Source organism: Mastomys coucha, unplaced genomic scaffold (genome assembly GCF_008632895.1).
Source record: "Mastomys coucha isolate ucsf_1 unplaced genomic scaffold, UCSF_Mcou_1 pScaffold19, whole genome shotgun sequence".
Classification (NCBI taxonomy): Eukaryota; Metazoa; Chordata; class Mammalia; order Rodentia; family Muridae; genus Mastomys; species Mastomys coucha.
Window position 1 is genome coordinate 16224920 of NW_022196901.1, and position 16471 is coordinate 16241390.

Below are 16471 nucleotides of genomic sequence, written 5' to 3' on the forward strand. Positions count from 1 at the left end.
CCCTGGCTTCCTCTTACCTCTGAGGTCATAGCCCTGGCTTCCTCTTACCTCTGAGGTCATAGCCCTGGATCTTCCCTTCATGCTGCTGTTCCTAGTTTTCTCTTTTGAGATTCTGGTTAGTGCAGGAGCAAGAAGATCTGGGAATGGTAAACTCCACCTCATCAGTTAAGTGGGTGAAAAGTTATCAAGTCATGCATAAATTTTAGCATCTAAGAAAAGCAAAAATAAGATATGGTGCCCTCCTTTACCATTACACACACTTTGGTTTCGGTTCATATCTGGTCAGCCAGGAACTGAAAATATTAAAGTAGAGAATTCTAGAAATAAACCACTTGTAAGCAACTTATTAAAGCAAGCTTGTAATTGCTGTTTTCCTGTGTGATGTTCCTGCTGATCCCTTACTGCATCTACTTCACAAAGAAAACATTGCCACAGGCTCATGTGCACAGGGCTTGGTGCTGTCTGTGGTTGTAGGCACCCACTGTGGGCCTTGGAACGTTCCTCCTGAGGATAAGGGGGCTGTTTGGGAGATCAGGGAGGCCAAGGGCATGGTGTTTATGGGAGCCGTGTGCCTGGGATCATTTGTTGGCAGAGGAAGTGTAAAACGATGGATAATCTGACATCATAACAGAATGGCAACAACTGACAGAGGACAGAGACAACTCCTCAGGAGATAAAGAACATGAGGGAGACAGCAGCTTCACTGATAGTCACCCCATGCCCCACCCCAACTGAGACGGAAAGCAGGGAGAGAGTTAGCTTTCACTTCCAAATGGCAGTCCATACATTATCAAGGGAAGCCAACCTACAAGTAGCAACTGAAGCAGAGACTGCCTGCTTTTCATGGCTTGCTTTCTTTGCTTTTCCAAGAAGCCAGGACTACCTGGCCAGAAGTGGCACCACCCACAGTTTGTTGGGCCCTTCCATTGTCAGTCATTAATCAAGAAAATGCACCATAGCTATGCATATTGTGCCTGTTAGATAGAAAAACTCCTCTTTTAAGGTCCTCTCTTCTCTGGAGACTCCACTTTGTACAGCTGTGACAAAAACTAACCCGTACACCCTCTTTTTATTTATTCTGTAACTTGTCTTATTCTATAGGTCTTTGCTGGCCTGAAACTTACTATATGTCTTACGCAGGCCTCAAACTTGCAGCAACCTCCCTGCCCCTGCCCCTCACATGCACTACTGGGCCCAGCCTTTCAAAGGTTTGGGTCACCAAGATGGAGTCTCTGCTTCCCAAATGACTCAGCAGCCTTGGCTCAACCTGCAGAGTTCTCCTCTTCTTTAGCTCCTGTCTCTGCAGCCAGGGAGTTTCTCTGGCCCCCCCCTTGGGCCCTCCCTCTAGGCATGATGGATTTGGATCCAGCATTTACCAAGGCTTATTTGTGTTTTCTTTGGCTCCAGCTATCCATCTCCCCCCATCCAACCCCCCATGCTAGGCTGATCTGCAGCCTCTTGGGTTTAATAGAAAATAGGAGCCAGAAAAATGTAACCTACTGTTCATTTTTCCAGAGTTGAAGAAAGTCCCAAGCAACATCCCTCCAGACATTGTTAAGCTTGACTTGTCATACAACAAAATCAGCCAGCTCCGACCCAAGGAGTTTGAAGATGTTCATGAGCTAAAGAAGTTAAACCTAAGCAGCAATGGCATTGAGTTTATCGATCCTGGTAAGTTGCACTGCATGGTCCTTCAGGTGGGCGGCTCTGTGCTGTGGCTTTTCTTCTGTGCCAACACCTATAGTAAACAGCACTTGTTTAAAAAAAAAAATAAGGGGCTGGCGAGATGACTCAGCAGGTAAGAGCACTGACTGCTCTTCCGAAGGTCCTGAGTTCGGATCCCAGCAACCACATGGTGGCTCACAACCGCCCATAATGAGATCTGACGCCCTATTCTGGTGCGTCTGAAGACAGCTACAGTGAATTACACCTGAGCGAGCAGGCAGGAGCAAGCGGGCCGAGCGAGTGGGGTCAGCAGAGGTCCTGAGTTCAATTCCCAGCAGCCACACACAAACACACACACACACACACACACAGCTCAAGGCCATCTGTACAGCTACAGTGTACTCATACACATAAAATAAATAAAATAAATCTTTAAAAAAATAAGTTCAAAGAGTATGAATTTTAATAAGCATGATGCTTAAAATAGGGCTTATTAGGCTCAGAAATGTGTGCCAAAATATTGCTCTACAAAGGTGTAGTCATCCCTTGGGGTCCAGTGTTCTTTGTTCCAGGAACCCTCTCAGACGCCAAAATCCACTTTGTAAAATGACATGTGTTACCCCTTTATACTTTAATTAATTGCTTACTGATAATACTTAATATAATGAAAATGCTAAGCTGTCACTATACTACACTGTGTAAGAAACAGTAACAAGAACAAAAGTCTAGCGAACACACTACAAATGCAGAACAGATGCCCTATTTTCCAGCTACTTCTAATCCGCAGTTAGTTGAATCTGCAATTACAGACTCTGACAGATGCAGGACACTGACTCCATAGCACCAAGCAGTATTCACTCAGTCAGCCTAGGTAACAGGGGCATGTGTAGAGTAGCTATGTGTACGTGGCGGGAGTGGATGGCATCAATCGCACAGTGTAGACCAGCATGGTCCTGGACTTCTTACTCTCCTGCCCTGGCTTCTCAAGTGCTCATATCACAAGGCCCACTATCACACCCATATGGCGATGGCTCCTTTGGTAAAGTGGCTGCCACAGAAGCATAAGGACCTAAGTTCAGATCTCTAGCATCTATACAAAAGCTGGGTGCAAGGGCATGCATGTACAGCCCCAGCCCTGAGTAGAGGTGGACAGAGCTCATTGACCAACAACCCTACCCAAATAAATGTGTCTCAGGTTCAGAGAGAAATCCTCTTTCAAAAATGAAGTAGAGATCTGATGTTGGCCTTCACACACACTCACACACATGTTCACACATACACGTGCGCACACACACATAAACATGTGCATATATCATACATAATAATTCATAAAAATAAACTAATGAAAATGTAATAATGTGCCTTCTCTTTAGCCCCTCTATTCTATTAATAGAATCACAGGCATCAGCAGAATCTCAGTATTCTAACATAACAGAAATGAAAAGCAAAGACGAACATTCTGGTACCACAAAGGCATGTTTTAGAATTAACATCCCATTTAAATATTGTAAAATTATAACAAAGTGTTAAAGGGACAACTTGCTACACTTACCTCAGCCTATACATATATTGCACTTTGACTGACAAGATTAAAAGCAATTTTCTCCTCACAGTAAATACAAAGGCATTTCTTTCGTGTAGTGATTATACTAATGTTCATGTCAAAGGCATTTCTTTCATGTCGTGATTACACTAATGCTCATGTCAGTCAATGGTGTTTAGACTCTACAAAGTCAGGCCATGGGTTGAAGAACCCAGATCTTGTGCCCCTGAAAACTATAGATCCATGGAGTAAATGTGATGTGCCTGAGCAAGCATAAGTTTATTTCTAATGCTCTCATTATTAGTAATAGCATGGATGCCTGGGTATAGCTCAGTGGTCAGGCATTTGTGTAACAAGTGCAAGTCCCAGGGTTTAATTCCCAGCAACACACAATGAATGCAGATGACTTTTAGAGCTTTTGTTAAATACACTAAAATGCCAATTATTATTATACAGCCTCAACTAAATGTGTTACAGCAGTGAACAGCCATGCTATAACAATGATTCAGTCACAAACAGACTATGGGATATAAAAAGCCCTTCCTCTCTCCCTCTCTCCCTCTCTCCCTTTCTCCCTCTCTTCCTCTCTTCCTCCTTTCCTCCCAACTTCCCTTTGTTTAATTCAACACAAGGGAAGCATTTTCACTAACAAGTATGTGTTGAATCAAGCACCAAGTACTTTTTTTGGTAAGTCCTTTAGAACAAAAGAAAATGGATCTTAGTATTTAAATAAGGCAAAATTAACCAAACAAATTTGAAAGTAAAAGGCCTACTGTGTTTCAGGATTTTTTTTTTTTTTTTTTTTTTTTGGTTTTTCCGAGACAGGGTTTCTCTGTGTAGCTCTGAAGACCAGGCTGTCCTCGAACTCAGAAATCCGCCTGCCTCTGCCTCCCAAGTGCTGGGATTAAAGGCATGCGCCACCACCGCCCGGCAAGGATTTTTTAAATGAAACACCACCCAGTGACTTCCTTAAGAATTTAGGCTGCCTAGTGTGTAAATGTGGGGTACCAGAAGACTTGGGTGACAGTCTAATAAAATACAGGGCATCAGTGGAGAAAGGAGGATCACCACCCTGTTAGGAGTTTTATTTCCTTCAAGGGGTAAAGCTAGCTCTCCCAGGGTCCTAGACACATTCACCTTAATAACTGTAGCTCTTTTAAATGTAGGACTATTTATTTACACATGCTTTCAATCTGGAGGGTTGTTTCAAGAAAAGTGATTTTGTGATGGCCTGATTTTAGAATTTTAGCCAGAGCCACAAAATGCCAAAATTTCAGAACTATTATCACAAGGATTGATCTGTCTCTTAGCTCCAACTCCTCAGCCTTCTCTCTGGCCCAAAATAGAAAGTAGTCTGTTTGGGGCTCCATCCAAGAAAAGATGATATGAAAATAGTTACTAGTATTGGTGTCAAGCATATTTTTGGATTCAAAATAAGGATGCTATGTTCTAACAAGGGCATTCTGAAAGAGTAAGGTGAAAATGTTGAAAATAGAGACAAAGCTTTTGAAGCCAGGTGTGGCCTGTGAGTTTCGGAATACGTGGTGGGCCTTGATGTGTGGGTCCTTTGTTCTTGGAGCATTGCTTTATTTGTTATGAATTATTTTGTTCTAATTTCTCAGCATCCAGCTAAATCAAATGCACATGCATGCAATGCTGATAGACACCATCACTTAACAAATTCAACCAGATGTTTTAAAAAAATGGGAAGAAAGTATTTGGTTTGGAACTGTACAAAAATAGACTCTTGCCACCAGAGCCACTAAACTGGAAAATGTTATTCTTTTAGGCGTTTTTAGAAATCACCAATAAAATAACCTAGGAAGCTGCCATGGGTTTTTATGTTTTCCTGCACTAAGGTCTTACATTTGACACGCTTACCTTATTTGTGTGCCCCCTTTATGCAACATCTTCCCAATTAAAAAAGTACGCCAGAAAAATATACTTTTCTGAGATATTCAGGGCACTGGGCAGAAATTACAATGTGTCAACACCCCCTGCAAGCCTTCCCCATGTTGCAGAAAGGTGATTTTTAAAAACTAACTTAAAACCGACTTTTCCAAATAAAACATGCTAGTCTGTCTGATCAAGGGAAAGCTTTGTTTGATAAAAGTATATTTCACATATGTTGCATTTCTTCATATGTTCAGTAAGGAGGACACACTGGGAAATCTCCTGACCCAGGAATCCTCTCTGCAGAACTAGTGAGGAAGGAGGCTCTTTCCTTATTGAAAAGCATTATACCAAAATACAGCACAGATCGCAGGCAAAAACTAACAGGCTGCAAAGTCAGAAAGCCGTTTTTGTGCCCCCCTTAAGGACTCAGATAGATCCTGTCAATCGTGGACACACTTTCACGATAAAGCGACAGCTCGTCCTTAAGTAAGAAGGCCTCACGGTGAATTTTCAATCACATAATACACCTGTTAATAGGACGACTGGTTTAGCTCGGTGTCTTTATGCACACACTGCCACACTTCTTCCTTCATGACAGGAAGTAGTTTGCAACTAGAAGCAAGGCCCTCACAAAGTTAGCTTCCCTTTCTCTCTCCAGCACTAAAGAGCAGAGTGCTAGCTAGTCCCTTCATGGGCTCTGTCCAGTCTTGAGAAATACTGACAGTCACACGTGTACTGAAGAGAACGTCATGACGGACAGAATGGGGCCTCTTATTGAAACCTGTGTTTGGCTGTATGGCACTACCCACTGACTAATAAGCATTCTCTGTTTCTAGCTGCCTTTCTAGGGCTCATACATCTAGAAGAGCTCGACTTAACAAACAACAGCCTGCAGAACTTTGACTACGGAGTGTTAGAGGATTTGTACTTTCTGAAACTTCTGTGGCTCAGAGATAACCCTTGGAGGTGTGACTACAGCATCCACTACCTCTACTACTGGTTAAAGCACCACTACAATGTCCACTACAACGGTCTGGAGTGCAAAACGCCGGAAGAATACAAAGGCTGGTCTGTGGGGAAATATGTACGGAGTTACTACGAAGAATGCCCCAAAGACAAGTTGCCAGCGTACCCTGAAACTTTCGACCAGGACACAGAAGATGATGAGTGGGAAAAAATACACAGAGATCACCCCGCAAAGAAGCATAGAGTAAGAATCACCATAGTGGGATAGATCACCTGCCAAACCATTCCAGTTAGACCCAGCTGCATGGCGCTATGCTGGTGTGGGGAAACCATATGTTTACATTTGGATTAATTGTGATGCCTATTTATGCAAGGTTATCAAGCTACAGGGAGCTTCCTCTGATTGGTTTGTAACTATTACATGTCCACAACCCCAACGCTAAAGTTGAGGCAGGAGGATTATGATGCCAACCTGGGCCAGAAACAGTCTCAAAATAACCAAACTATTCTACACTGGTGACTTGAGGAAGTTGGATCTTAATGATGGCATTAGAATTTCATAGTGTCTTGCATATGTTTTTAATGGCTTTTTGAAATAAAACTTTTAAAAAAAAAACAAGGTACATTTTTACATGTAACTCCTTGTATACTCTTTTTAAAATGATAAAAATGAAAAGTCACAATGAATTGTCATCCTTTTCTCCTGTCAACCCTCTGCTGGTACTAATTGGTTAAGTCAACTTAAGCATTGAGTAGATTTGTGATTTTGGATTCCTGTACATTCCAGAAGGTCCTGATAAACCCAATTCTCAACCACTTCTCACCGATCAAACAACAACAAAATACTGTCATAATAAGCAAATAGAGAATATGAGATGTTTAGTATGAGAAGCCAGTCAGACAGCTCTGACAGACAGACAACTCCGAGAGGCCTGGGTAGATGATCTGAATCATAAGCCCTGAAGACCTACAACTGCCAACGAATATGGAAAAAACAGGATTCATTTCTTCCCGTCTGTGTCTAGAAGCCACTTGTCTTGGTTAAGCAGGCCTGAGTACTTCCTCCAAGGGTAATAGAGAAAAGTCCATAAAACAAGTCATAAAATTAGGATGCAGGGTCAGAATCTGGGGTGAAAAAGACAGAAAACAAAAAATAACATCAGAGAAAATTTAAGGGAGGATGGGCATTCAAGGGGATGGCTGCCATCTAGTTGAAATTATGCCACCTAGAAAATAAAGAGCCAGTAAAAGAGGCTATGCATACAGAGTATAAATCTGGTTTTATCATCTTGCATACAGTAACCAGTGAGACTACACACACAGGGCAAACCATGTGGAAAGTAACACACACAGGTATCCTTGTGAAACACTACTTCCCATGGTTTCCTCCTACACAAAACACATTGCCATTTCTCTATCAAGACATTTGGTACAAAATTCAGCAACTGGTCTTCCTTAAGTCTTGCAAAAACAGCCCTAGCTTGAAAGATACTCATGTTCAGTAGGCTGTTGGGGACTGGTTCCAATGCTTTGACTTAATTGGGAATCTGCCTGTCCAAACACTGAAGGTCCTTGTCCCCAATTGGTTTTTGATTGATCAATAAAGATGTCTGCAGCCAATGGCTGAGCAAAGGAAGATGGGGCAGGACCTTTAGATTTGTACAGGCTAGGATGTGGGAGATAGGAACAAACAGAGAATCACCATGATACCATGGGAAATAGATCAGTTGGCAGGAGAGAGAGCCAATGAGCCATGTGAGAATTTGGGTAGGTGGCCGCTGGCCTCTTCCCCAATTGGGCCTGTGATAGTAGGAAAAGGTTTAGGAGTACCCAGCCTTTGAGATAGCCAAAGCATTTAAAATTAGCTAGTGTGTGTGTGTGTGTGTGTGTGTGTGTGTGTGTGTGTGTGTGTGTGTGTGTCTTCTATTTGTGAATCCAGAGAGCTCCCGGGTGGGTATACAAGTGCGACTGGGAGCCAAAGTGGTGGAGCCCAAACTCACAGCTACAGATGGTACCTAATATGAGGAGAGAATGTACTATTAAAATAATTTAGAGATTCCCGAATGAAAGAGACAATACTCACTCATAATGATATAATTTAGGAAAGGGGAGAATGAGTTTCTCAGAGAGCAGAGTCACAAGTCGCATGATTCCTGTGCAAGCCATGAAACTAGACCAATGGAACAGGGATTTCCCCTGGGCTGCCTGCTAGGAGGAACAGTGAGAAGCAGACAATAAAAGCTGCCTGCCTCTAGCCACCAGATAAATAAAGGATAGAGATTTATAAATTTGACTTAATTGTTTTTAAGGATAGAAGGAAATATACAGATTTTGCCTGAGCCACATGGGGATTTCTTCCCATGGTTTGAAACTGATTCAAAGAGCTTAAGCAGAGAAGCTAAGAGCCCCTGCTGTACAGAGAGTCAGGCTGGCTGCTAAGAGGAAGACAGTGAGAGCCAGAGAGCCAGATGGTAGATACAGCCTGCTTCCCACAGGTAATAAATATTGAGGCATTAATATAGAAACAAAATACCTTAGACACCTCGTCAAAAAGATGCACATGTAAGCATACAAAAAGTGGGTAAGCCATTAAGGAAATGTGCTAACAGCAGTGGAATATCATTGCCCACCTATGAAAATGGCCAAACTGCAGGACATTGACCATACTGAGTGTGAGGCAACAGGGACTATCAACAGTTATACCTAACTACAGAAGTACTACCAACAGCTATATCCAACTACAGGAAGTACTATCAACAAATATACCCAAACTACAGGCAGTACTATCAACAAATATACCCAACTACAGGAGGTTGACAAATTTCCAGATATTTAAACTATCAAAACTGACTCAAGAAATAAAATAAATAAATCTATAGTAAACAAAGACTAGAAATAAACAAGGAAGGTGTCCAACAAAGAAGAGCCCAAGACCATATGACTTCATTGGTAGAATCTACCAGACATTTAAAAGATAAGCAACACTAACCCATCTCAGACTCTTTAAGGGGGGTGCAAGACAATTTCCCCTAAATTCATTCTATAATGTCAATAAGTCCAAATAAGTATACCAAGCAGATACCACAAAAAAAACCAAAAGACTAATATTTCCTTAAAATATACATGCAAACATTCTTAAGAAGACATAAGAAAATACAAGAGTATATTAAAAGGATTATACATGATGAGCAAACAAGATTGGCTATAGAAAAGCAGCAGTATTGGAGGGAGCGATGAACAATGAACCAGACTAGCTAGGAAGAGGATAGGGATCAGTGGGCATGAGGTGATGGGGTACAAATATGATCAAAATATATTATATAGCTATATAAAAATATTATTACGAACCCCCAATTAGCATGTGCCGATGAAAACAATAAAAATAAAAACCTATAGCAAAGCCCCCCCACCCATTGTAACCAACCTATCTGATTTCCCCACTAATGTGCTTAATTGCCTTGCCTTATGACTATAAAAAGCTCAGGTAAAACACTTCCAGGGAACAGCCTGAGCCTGTGTTTCTGAGCCATAGTCACACTTATTTGAGCCACAGTAAACTAGTTATTTCTTTTGAGGTAGAAGAAAAAGTAAATGCAAAGTAGTTCAATATACAAACACCACTTGATATGCTTTATGCTATATTAATAGAGTAGAAGGTAGAAAGCAAGTGAGGAAGGAAAGACATTTGATAAACCCAATACTTATAAAAAAAAAAAACCCTGCAGTGTAGAATATAATAGAATTCCCTCAATCTAATCAAGAGCATTAGAGAGTAGGGGAGAGGGGTAGACTGACAGATAACATCTTACTCATTACGAAAGTCTGAAACTTTCTCCTGAGACCAGAAACAAAACACAGATGTCTGCTTTCACCATCTACAATCCACAGTGAAGTTCTGACATGTACAATTATGTGAGCAAAAGAAATAACAGGCAGAGGGCCATTGTGGACTTTTAGGGTCCTGGGCAAAGGACGCAGGAGAAAGGTAGAGCCACCATGCTGGGGAAGCAGAAGGATCAGGCTAGAGAGCTGGAGAAGCAAGAGTGTACAACCATGTAAGAGCTGGGGAAGGGTGGGCCCAAGAGCTCCCTATTAGGGTCTAGGGTAACAAAGATGAAATATAGATTTTAGTAATAATTCAGGAATATCTGAGGGGAGACATTACCAATGTGGAAGTTTGGGAGTAGCTCAGCCATTGAGCTGTTTAAGGCACATTAAAATAGCCTTAAATTGTGTGTGTGTGTGTGTGTGTGTCTTTTTATTTGAGAATCCAGAACAATGGGCAAATAGCAAGGAGCTCGTGCTGCCACCACAGGGGAATATGACCACAAGAAAGGGTGTAGGGTTTCTTTATTGAATGCTTAAAATGATGTCGAATTAGTTGATAGTGATGAATTAGAGCATCATAAATACAATAAAACCAATAAATTGTACTCAGTGGCTTGGTGAGAAGAGTCTATGTTAGGTGGATTTTATCTCAATAAACTACAGGTGCACTTCTGCCTCAACATTCCCCAGAAACTCTCCATGTTCACTGCTGCTGTGACCAGAATCCTAAGTCAGAATGAAACTTTAAATGTCACTTCTCTTTGTTGTTGTTGTTGTTTTAACTTTTTATCAGTTCTTTGTGAATTACATATCGTGCACCCCAATCCCACCATTTCTGCTTCCCCTTATTCCAGCTGTTTACCCTGGCAACCTACACCCCGACAGAGAAAAAAATCTCAGTGTGGAAGCTGTAGTGTGTCACAGTGTGTCTCATAGTATGCCCTTTTTGTCCACAAACCTCTCAGATAGCCTGTTGTTGCCCAGTGTCCTATAGTTTGGGATCTGTAGGACCAGCCCCTTCATGCACTCCAGCAGTTCATTGATGGGATAGATGTTTGGGTGGGCCAATTCAAAGTCCTGGATCTGAGCCTGGTATCTGATCTTGACAGTCTGTCAGGCTCTCCTGTTTTCATGCCCCTAGAGTCAACTCACCAGAAACCCCCATAACCAGGGCCAGCTCTACCCTGCTGCCCAGGTAAGAGGCCTGCTCTCCTGAGTGCTGCAGCAGGTGAGGGGCAGGGCCAGGCCTCCCACCTGCCACAGAGATATATGTGAAAGGAAATAAAGAGATAGAAACAGTAAGGTTTATAATTAGTCTACCTTTTTTTTTTTTTAGATATTTTCTTTATTTACATGTAAATTTCTCCTTTCCCAGTTTCCCCTCCAAAAAACAAACAAACAAACAAACAAACAAAAACAAGAATAAACCCCTGTTGCCTCCGCCCTCCCCATGCCTGCCACCCCACCCTCTCCCACTTCTTGGCCCTGGCATTCCCCTACACTGGGGCACAGAACCTTCACAGGGCGAGGTCCTCTCCTCCTATTGATGATCGAATTTGCAATCCTCTACTATACAAGTGTTACCAGAACAATCAGACCCACCATGCTCAGTCCTTGGTTGGTGGTAGAGATGCTCCACCATGTTCATAGCAGCCTTATTTATAATAGCCAGAACCTGGAAACAACCCAGATGTCCCTCAACAGAGGAGTGGATACAGAAATTGTGGTACATTTACACAATGGAATACTACTCAGCTATTAAAAACAATAAATTTATGAAATTCTTAGGGAAATGGATGGATCTGGAGAATATCATCCTGAGTGAGGTAACCCAATTAATCTACCTTTAAGACTACTAAAAGCAATCAATTCAGATTATGGAATAAGAAATGTTCAATTTCTCTCTCTATCCTATACAAAATAATGATTGCTTTTCAAAAATATGTAATATGAGCCAGGTTTGGTAGTATATGCCTTTAATCCCAGCAACCAGGAGAGAGGGGCAGGCAGAGCTCTTTGAATTTGAGACCAATCTGGTCTATATAGCAAGTTCCAGGACAACCAAGGCTACATAGAGAGAGTTTCTTAAAAACCAAGAAACAAAATCTATAATATTCCTAGAAAATAAGTCAGAAATGGTCTTGGTACATCAGAAGTTAAGAACCAGAGACTGATGTGACCAGATTGAAGGAGAAACAAACATGCAGAAATGGCTTCTGAGAAAGCAAGAATAACATTCTATTCTTACATGGAACAAGTAAGAATAACATTCTATTCTTACATGGAGCATAGCCATGAAATTTAAGAGTGTGATAATACTAATTTTGTTCTCAATAAAAGCAGAAAAAGGGTAGCCGGCTATACTACCAGAAAACTACATATCCGTGTCCATTTTCAACCCCATCAAAGGAGGCCCTAAGCAACAAAATCGAAGTGAGGAAAAAGGTTCAAGAATAGGAATGAGAAGACATTAAACTGTTGGTGGAAGCTAATGTGATCAGAATGGATAGCTACACCATGCCAACCAGGAAGGAAGTTTAATATGGGTTCCACTACAACACAACCATTCATAGAGCTATACATTTTCTTCAGTACCAGCAGCAACCAATCTAAATGAGTCATTTCCTACCATGTACTTATCTATAAAAACAATGTAAAGACACATTTGAACCACTTGTCTATTTCTTCCCTGTTTCACCAAACTTTTCCCAGCCTTTCCCCACCCCTGGCCCCACCTCATGGACTTGGAGTGTCTTTATTCCTGTGCATGTCTTTTATGTTATCGCAGATGTATATGTCCTTAAACCATGTATACATCATTGCAATTATTTCAAAATAAGAATTAAGGTATATGCTTATTATTTTTTGAATCGGAACATCATATGATTTGTGTTATGTGCAGTGAATAAATGTGTGTGTCACTCTGCAATTTGACTTTTGTTTTTACTGTTGTTATTCTTATCTGAAAGTGAGATGTTAAATACATAGATGGACGTCTTTCTCATTATCTGCGATCAGTTGACTAAATACTCTGAGTAGGGACGAAGAACATGGTACAAACACAAAGCACCTTGGAAAATGGGAAATAACGCCAATGGCCCTCAGCCTGAAATCAGGTAAGTAAGTTATACAGAGATTATATACAGAGATTATTGTACAGCCGTTGGAAAGAATTTAGTCAGCCTGTATGCAGTGACATGGAAAGATCCCCAAGCTAAAGGGAAATGCGGACAATATAATCATCTTTATGTTGCAAGATAAAACTGTACTTAAAATCTTCAGGGCTAACCGTGAGGAGAAAACAGGAACCAGAAGAGTGGGACGACAGTGATGTTCATTTTAAAATCGTGTGTACGTTAATATGAGTTTAGAGACACTGATAAACATAGGAACCCTTCCATAAGTGCATGGATGGCTTGAGGAGACAAAAGGAACTGCCGTTAGTGCAGACTGTCTGATTTTGTTAAAATGAAAGTATATTCTTATATCTTTAACAGACAAATTGACTATACATACATAAACTCTAGAGAAAAAGGAAAAATTGATCAAGAATAATGGACAAAGGACCAATTCCTGGAGCATGCAACATGGCAAAGCTCGTGTTTCCTTGTGGATTGCTATCCATACACAAGTGAGGTCAGGTGAAATAGAAGACTAGAATCTGTGATTGAGCAATGAAAAAGGAAGGCAGGGCTGAGAGTTTCAGAGAGAGAGAGAGGAGGAGAGGGAGAGAGAGAACAGAGAGGGAGAGAGAGAGGGGAAGGGAGAGAGAGAGAGAGAGAGAGAGAGAGAGAGAGAGAGAACAGAGAGGCAGAGAAGATGGAGGAAGAAGACAAACCAGATCCATGTGGCTTGAAAAAGTCACAGGTAATTATGAATATCATAGAAGAACAATAGAGTAATGTAGGCCAATTTGTCCAATCTATGTGGGCAGCTTGTATCAATATCAATTGGCTCTATGTTCATTGTGTGGGCGTTTTGTGGGTTGGGAATTTACTGTTATAAATCTGATAATTTACAAGGCTCTCGAGTTTTGATTTTATGGGGTTACAGGGATTTGTGACAGCTAGCCATGCGAGGCAGATGGATGGGATGATATGAGCAGTTCGGAAGCAGGTAAAACCACGGGGGAAAACAGGGAAGCTGGCAACTTGCTCCTCCCAGTGGGGGAGGGGCAACCGCATTACTGGAGCACAGCTGGTGATAGCGTGGATTGATTTTTTTTTTTTAATTATTACACACAACATTTCCGCTTAACATTTTTCTCACTTTGGATACAAGAGAGCAAGGCAGGCCCCTGGGGCGAGCATACTTACTGACGGCTTTTAAGGTTTTTGTTCGGAAGTCGCAGCCTCGGAAGTTTAAACGCAGCACGTTTAGACGCCACTTTTGCAAAGTGGTCACCACACATTTATCTGCAATGTTTTTAACTGTGGAAAAATCAATCTAAAGGGGATAAATAAAAAGCATTAAGAAATAAGAAAGCTATTTTGTACAAAATTTTTAAACATTTTAAAGCATCAAATACTAGAAGCTCTTTGTAGACTTATTTCCAAACAAGAACAGAAGCTGATAATGTCAGAGTACACTGATATGCAGAGCCCACAAGACAAGGACTGTACTTGCAAACATGCTTCCAGAACTATTAGGTTTGGCCCGTACACTATAGTAAAAACCATAAACACTTCAAGTTAGGGATCAAACACCTCTCGTATGCTAGGCAAGCGCCCCATCACTGAACTCCATACAAAGTAGAAAATAATGAAATCTCATATATCAAAAACCTGGGAGAGTTCTGAAAGTTTGTAAGAGCAAGTATTCTTTAATCCCACGTATTTTGTGATTATCAGGCAAGAATTTACAGTCATGTACATGCATACAATAACAAGGCGTAGGATTCTAGTAGCAAGAGAAGGGAGCAAGCTAATGTCTACCAATAAGACTGATTAAATAAATGAAGAGGCATACCGCATAACACTGGACGGGAGTTGACCTCAGGGCAAAAGAACCCCCAAACCAACATAACCCAGCTGCACCGCACTCTAACTCAATTCCTTATCTAGGAATTTCATGACAAACTGACTTCGTGACATTACTTGATACCGTTCTTTTGATGAGAGTTCTCAGAACTCATGATTCCTTTTGAAAGAAGATGGAGAGCAGAGGGCCCGTGCCGCTGGTTAGGAGGAGAGCAAGTGGCAGGTGATGGAGTTCCTTATTCACATTTAGTAATTAAGAGCACACGTTGTGGACGAGCAGACTACAGCTTGAATTCTAACCCAGGCACTTGCTAATATGGGCTACTCCTTAGCTAACTTGTTTTTCTCACCTGTAAATGGAAAAATTAGTAATGTCTATCTAAGAGGAAAAGCCTGGAACAGCATGAGAGAGCAGGCTGAGCTTAAACTGCAGCTATTTGTTACTAGTTCAAAAACCATGACCAGGCCTCACAAAATGTAATGTTAAAACAAAAACAAAAACAAACAACAACAAAAATCTTTTCAAGCTGTGTAAGTGTACGAATAAGCTTGCTTGATTCTGAATCAGTGCAGCGACATGCTTACAAGACACAAGGCATGAACACACACAGCCTGGCATTTTCTGACATGAACTTCTAGACTGATGGTTTTTGTTTGTTTGTTTTGTTTTCGAGACAGGGTTTTTCTGTATAGCCCTAGATATTCTAGAACTGTGTAGCCTGTAGACCAGGCTGGCCTTGAACTCAGAGATCTGCTTGCTTCTGCCTCCCAAGTGCTGGGATTAAAGGCGTGCGTCACCACTACCCAGCTAGACTGATGCTTTTATACTGTTGTTGTCCTAAAACTATTTCTATACTCTTTTTATAAGCTGGAAATGACTGTGTTTCTTATTCCAAAGAAACTCTGAGAAGTCTGGTGGCCAGGAGTAAAAATGAAGCATATGTTATCCCTGGCTGTCCTGGAACTCACTCTGTAGACCAGGCTGACTTCAAACTCAGAAATCTACCTGCCTCTGACTCCCAAGTACTGGGCTTAAAGACACACACCACCACTGCCCAGTCCTTGGAGACTTCTTATATCTGTGGATGATGCTGCAATCTCAACAACTGGGATCACATATGCTGTCAGCCAAGGTTCAGCAACTCTTACTTTTATTATTTTCCCAGTTTTCTAACGTTAGTTCATAGCTGACTTCATCATTTTCCCTCACTGATAATGACTGGAAGACTGATGATACATACCATGGACTGGAACTGACCTGAGTCCAGGTGGCCAGGCACTAGGTACAAAATCTGTTACGCTTTTTCATAGAAACTAAGAGGAGAGGAGGAGGTGCCAGCAACTGTAGGTGAAAGTCAGCTCCGTGCACATCCATCCATCCCATCAGGACACCATCCACTCCTGGCTGTCCTATTGTACACTGCTCTCAGTCTGTGCCATACTGCCCTGGTGCTAACAAATTAGACATGCCTGTCTTGGCTTTGAGTTTAAGAAATCCGTTCTAAAACCTGAGCCTGCAACTGATCATCTGGAAGGATTGTGAAGACAGACTGTTGATGGCTACTCCTGAGTTCAGTAAACAGAGCACGAGCTG

At 41.5% G+C, this 16471-nt stretch overlaps 2 protein-coding genes across 2 annotated transcripts in view; one reads left to right on the forward strand and one right to left on the reverse strand.

Moving 5' to 3' along the window:
* The window catches only part of Lrrc17 (leucine rich repeat containing 17), a 32288-nt gene extending 25531 nt beyond the window's left edge, over window positions 1–6757 (forward strand). The window contains exons 3-4 of the mRNA XM_031380085.1: window positions 1516–1671; window positions 5941–6757. Coding sequence (XP_031235945.1) covers window positions 1516–1671; window positions 5941–6338 — 554 coding nt within the window. The 3' untranslated portion in view covers window positions 6339–6757. The remainder of the gene's footprint in view (window positions 1–1515; window positions 1672–5940) is intronic.
* Fbxl13 (F-box and leucine rich repeat protein 13) overlaps window positions 1–16471 on the reverse strand; it is a 192677-nt gene that overhangs the window by 96624 nt on the left and 79582 nt on the right. Inside the window, exon 9 of the mRNA XM_031380084.1 lies at window positions 14215–14344. Coding sequence (XP_031235944.1) covers window positions 14215–14344 — 130 coding nt within the window. The remainder of the gene's footprint in view (window positions 1–14214; window positions 14345–16471) is intronic.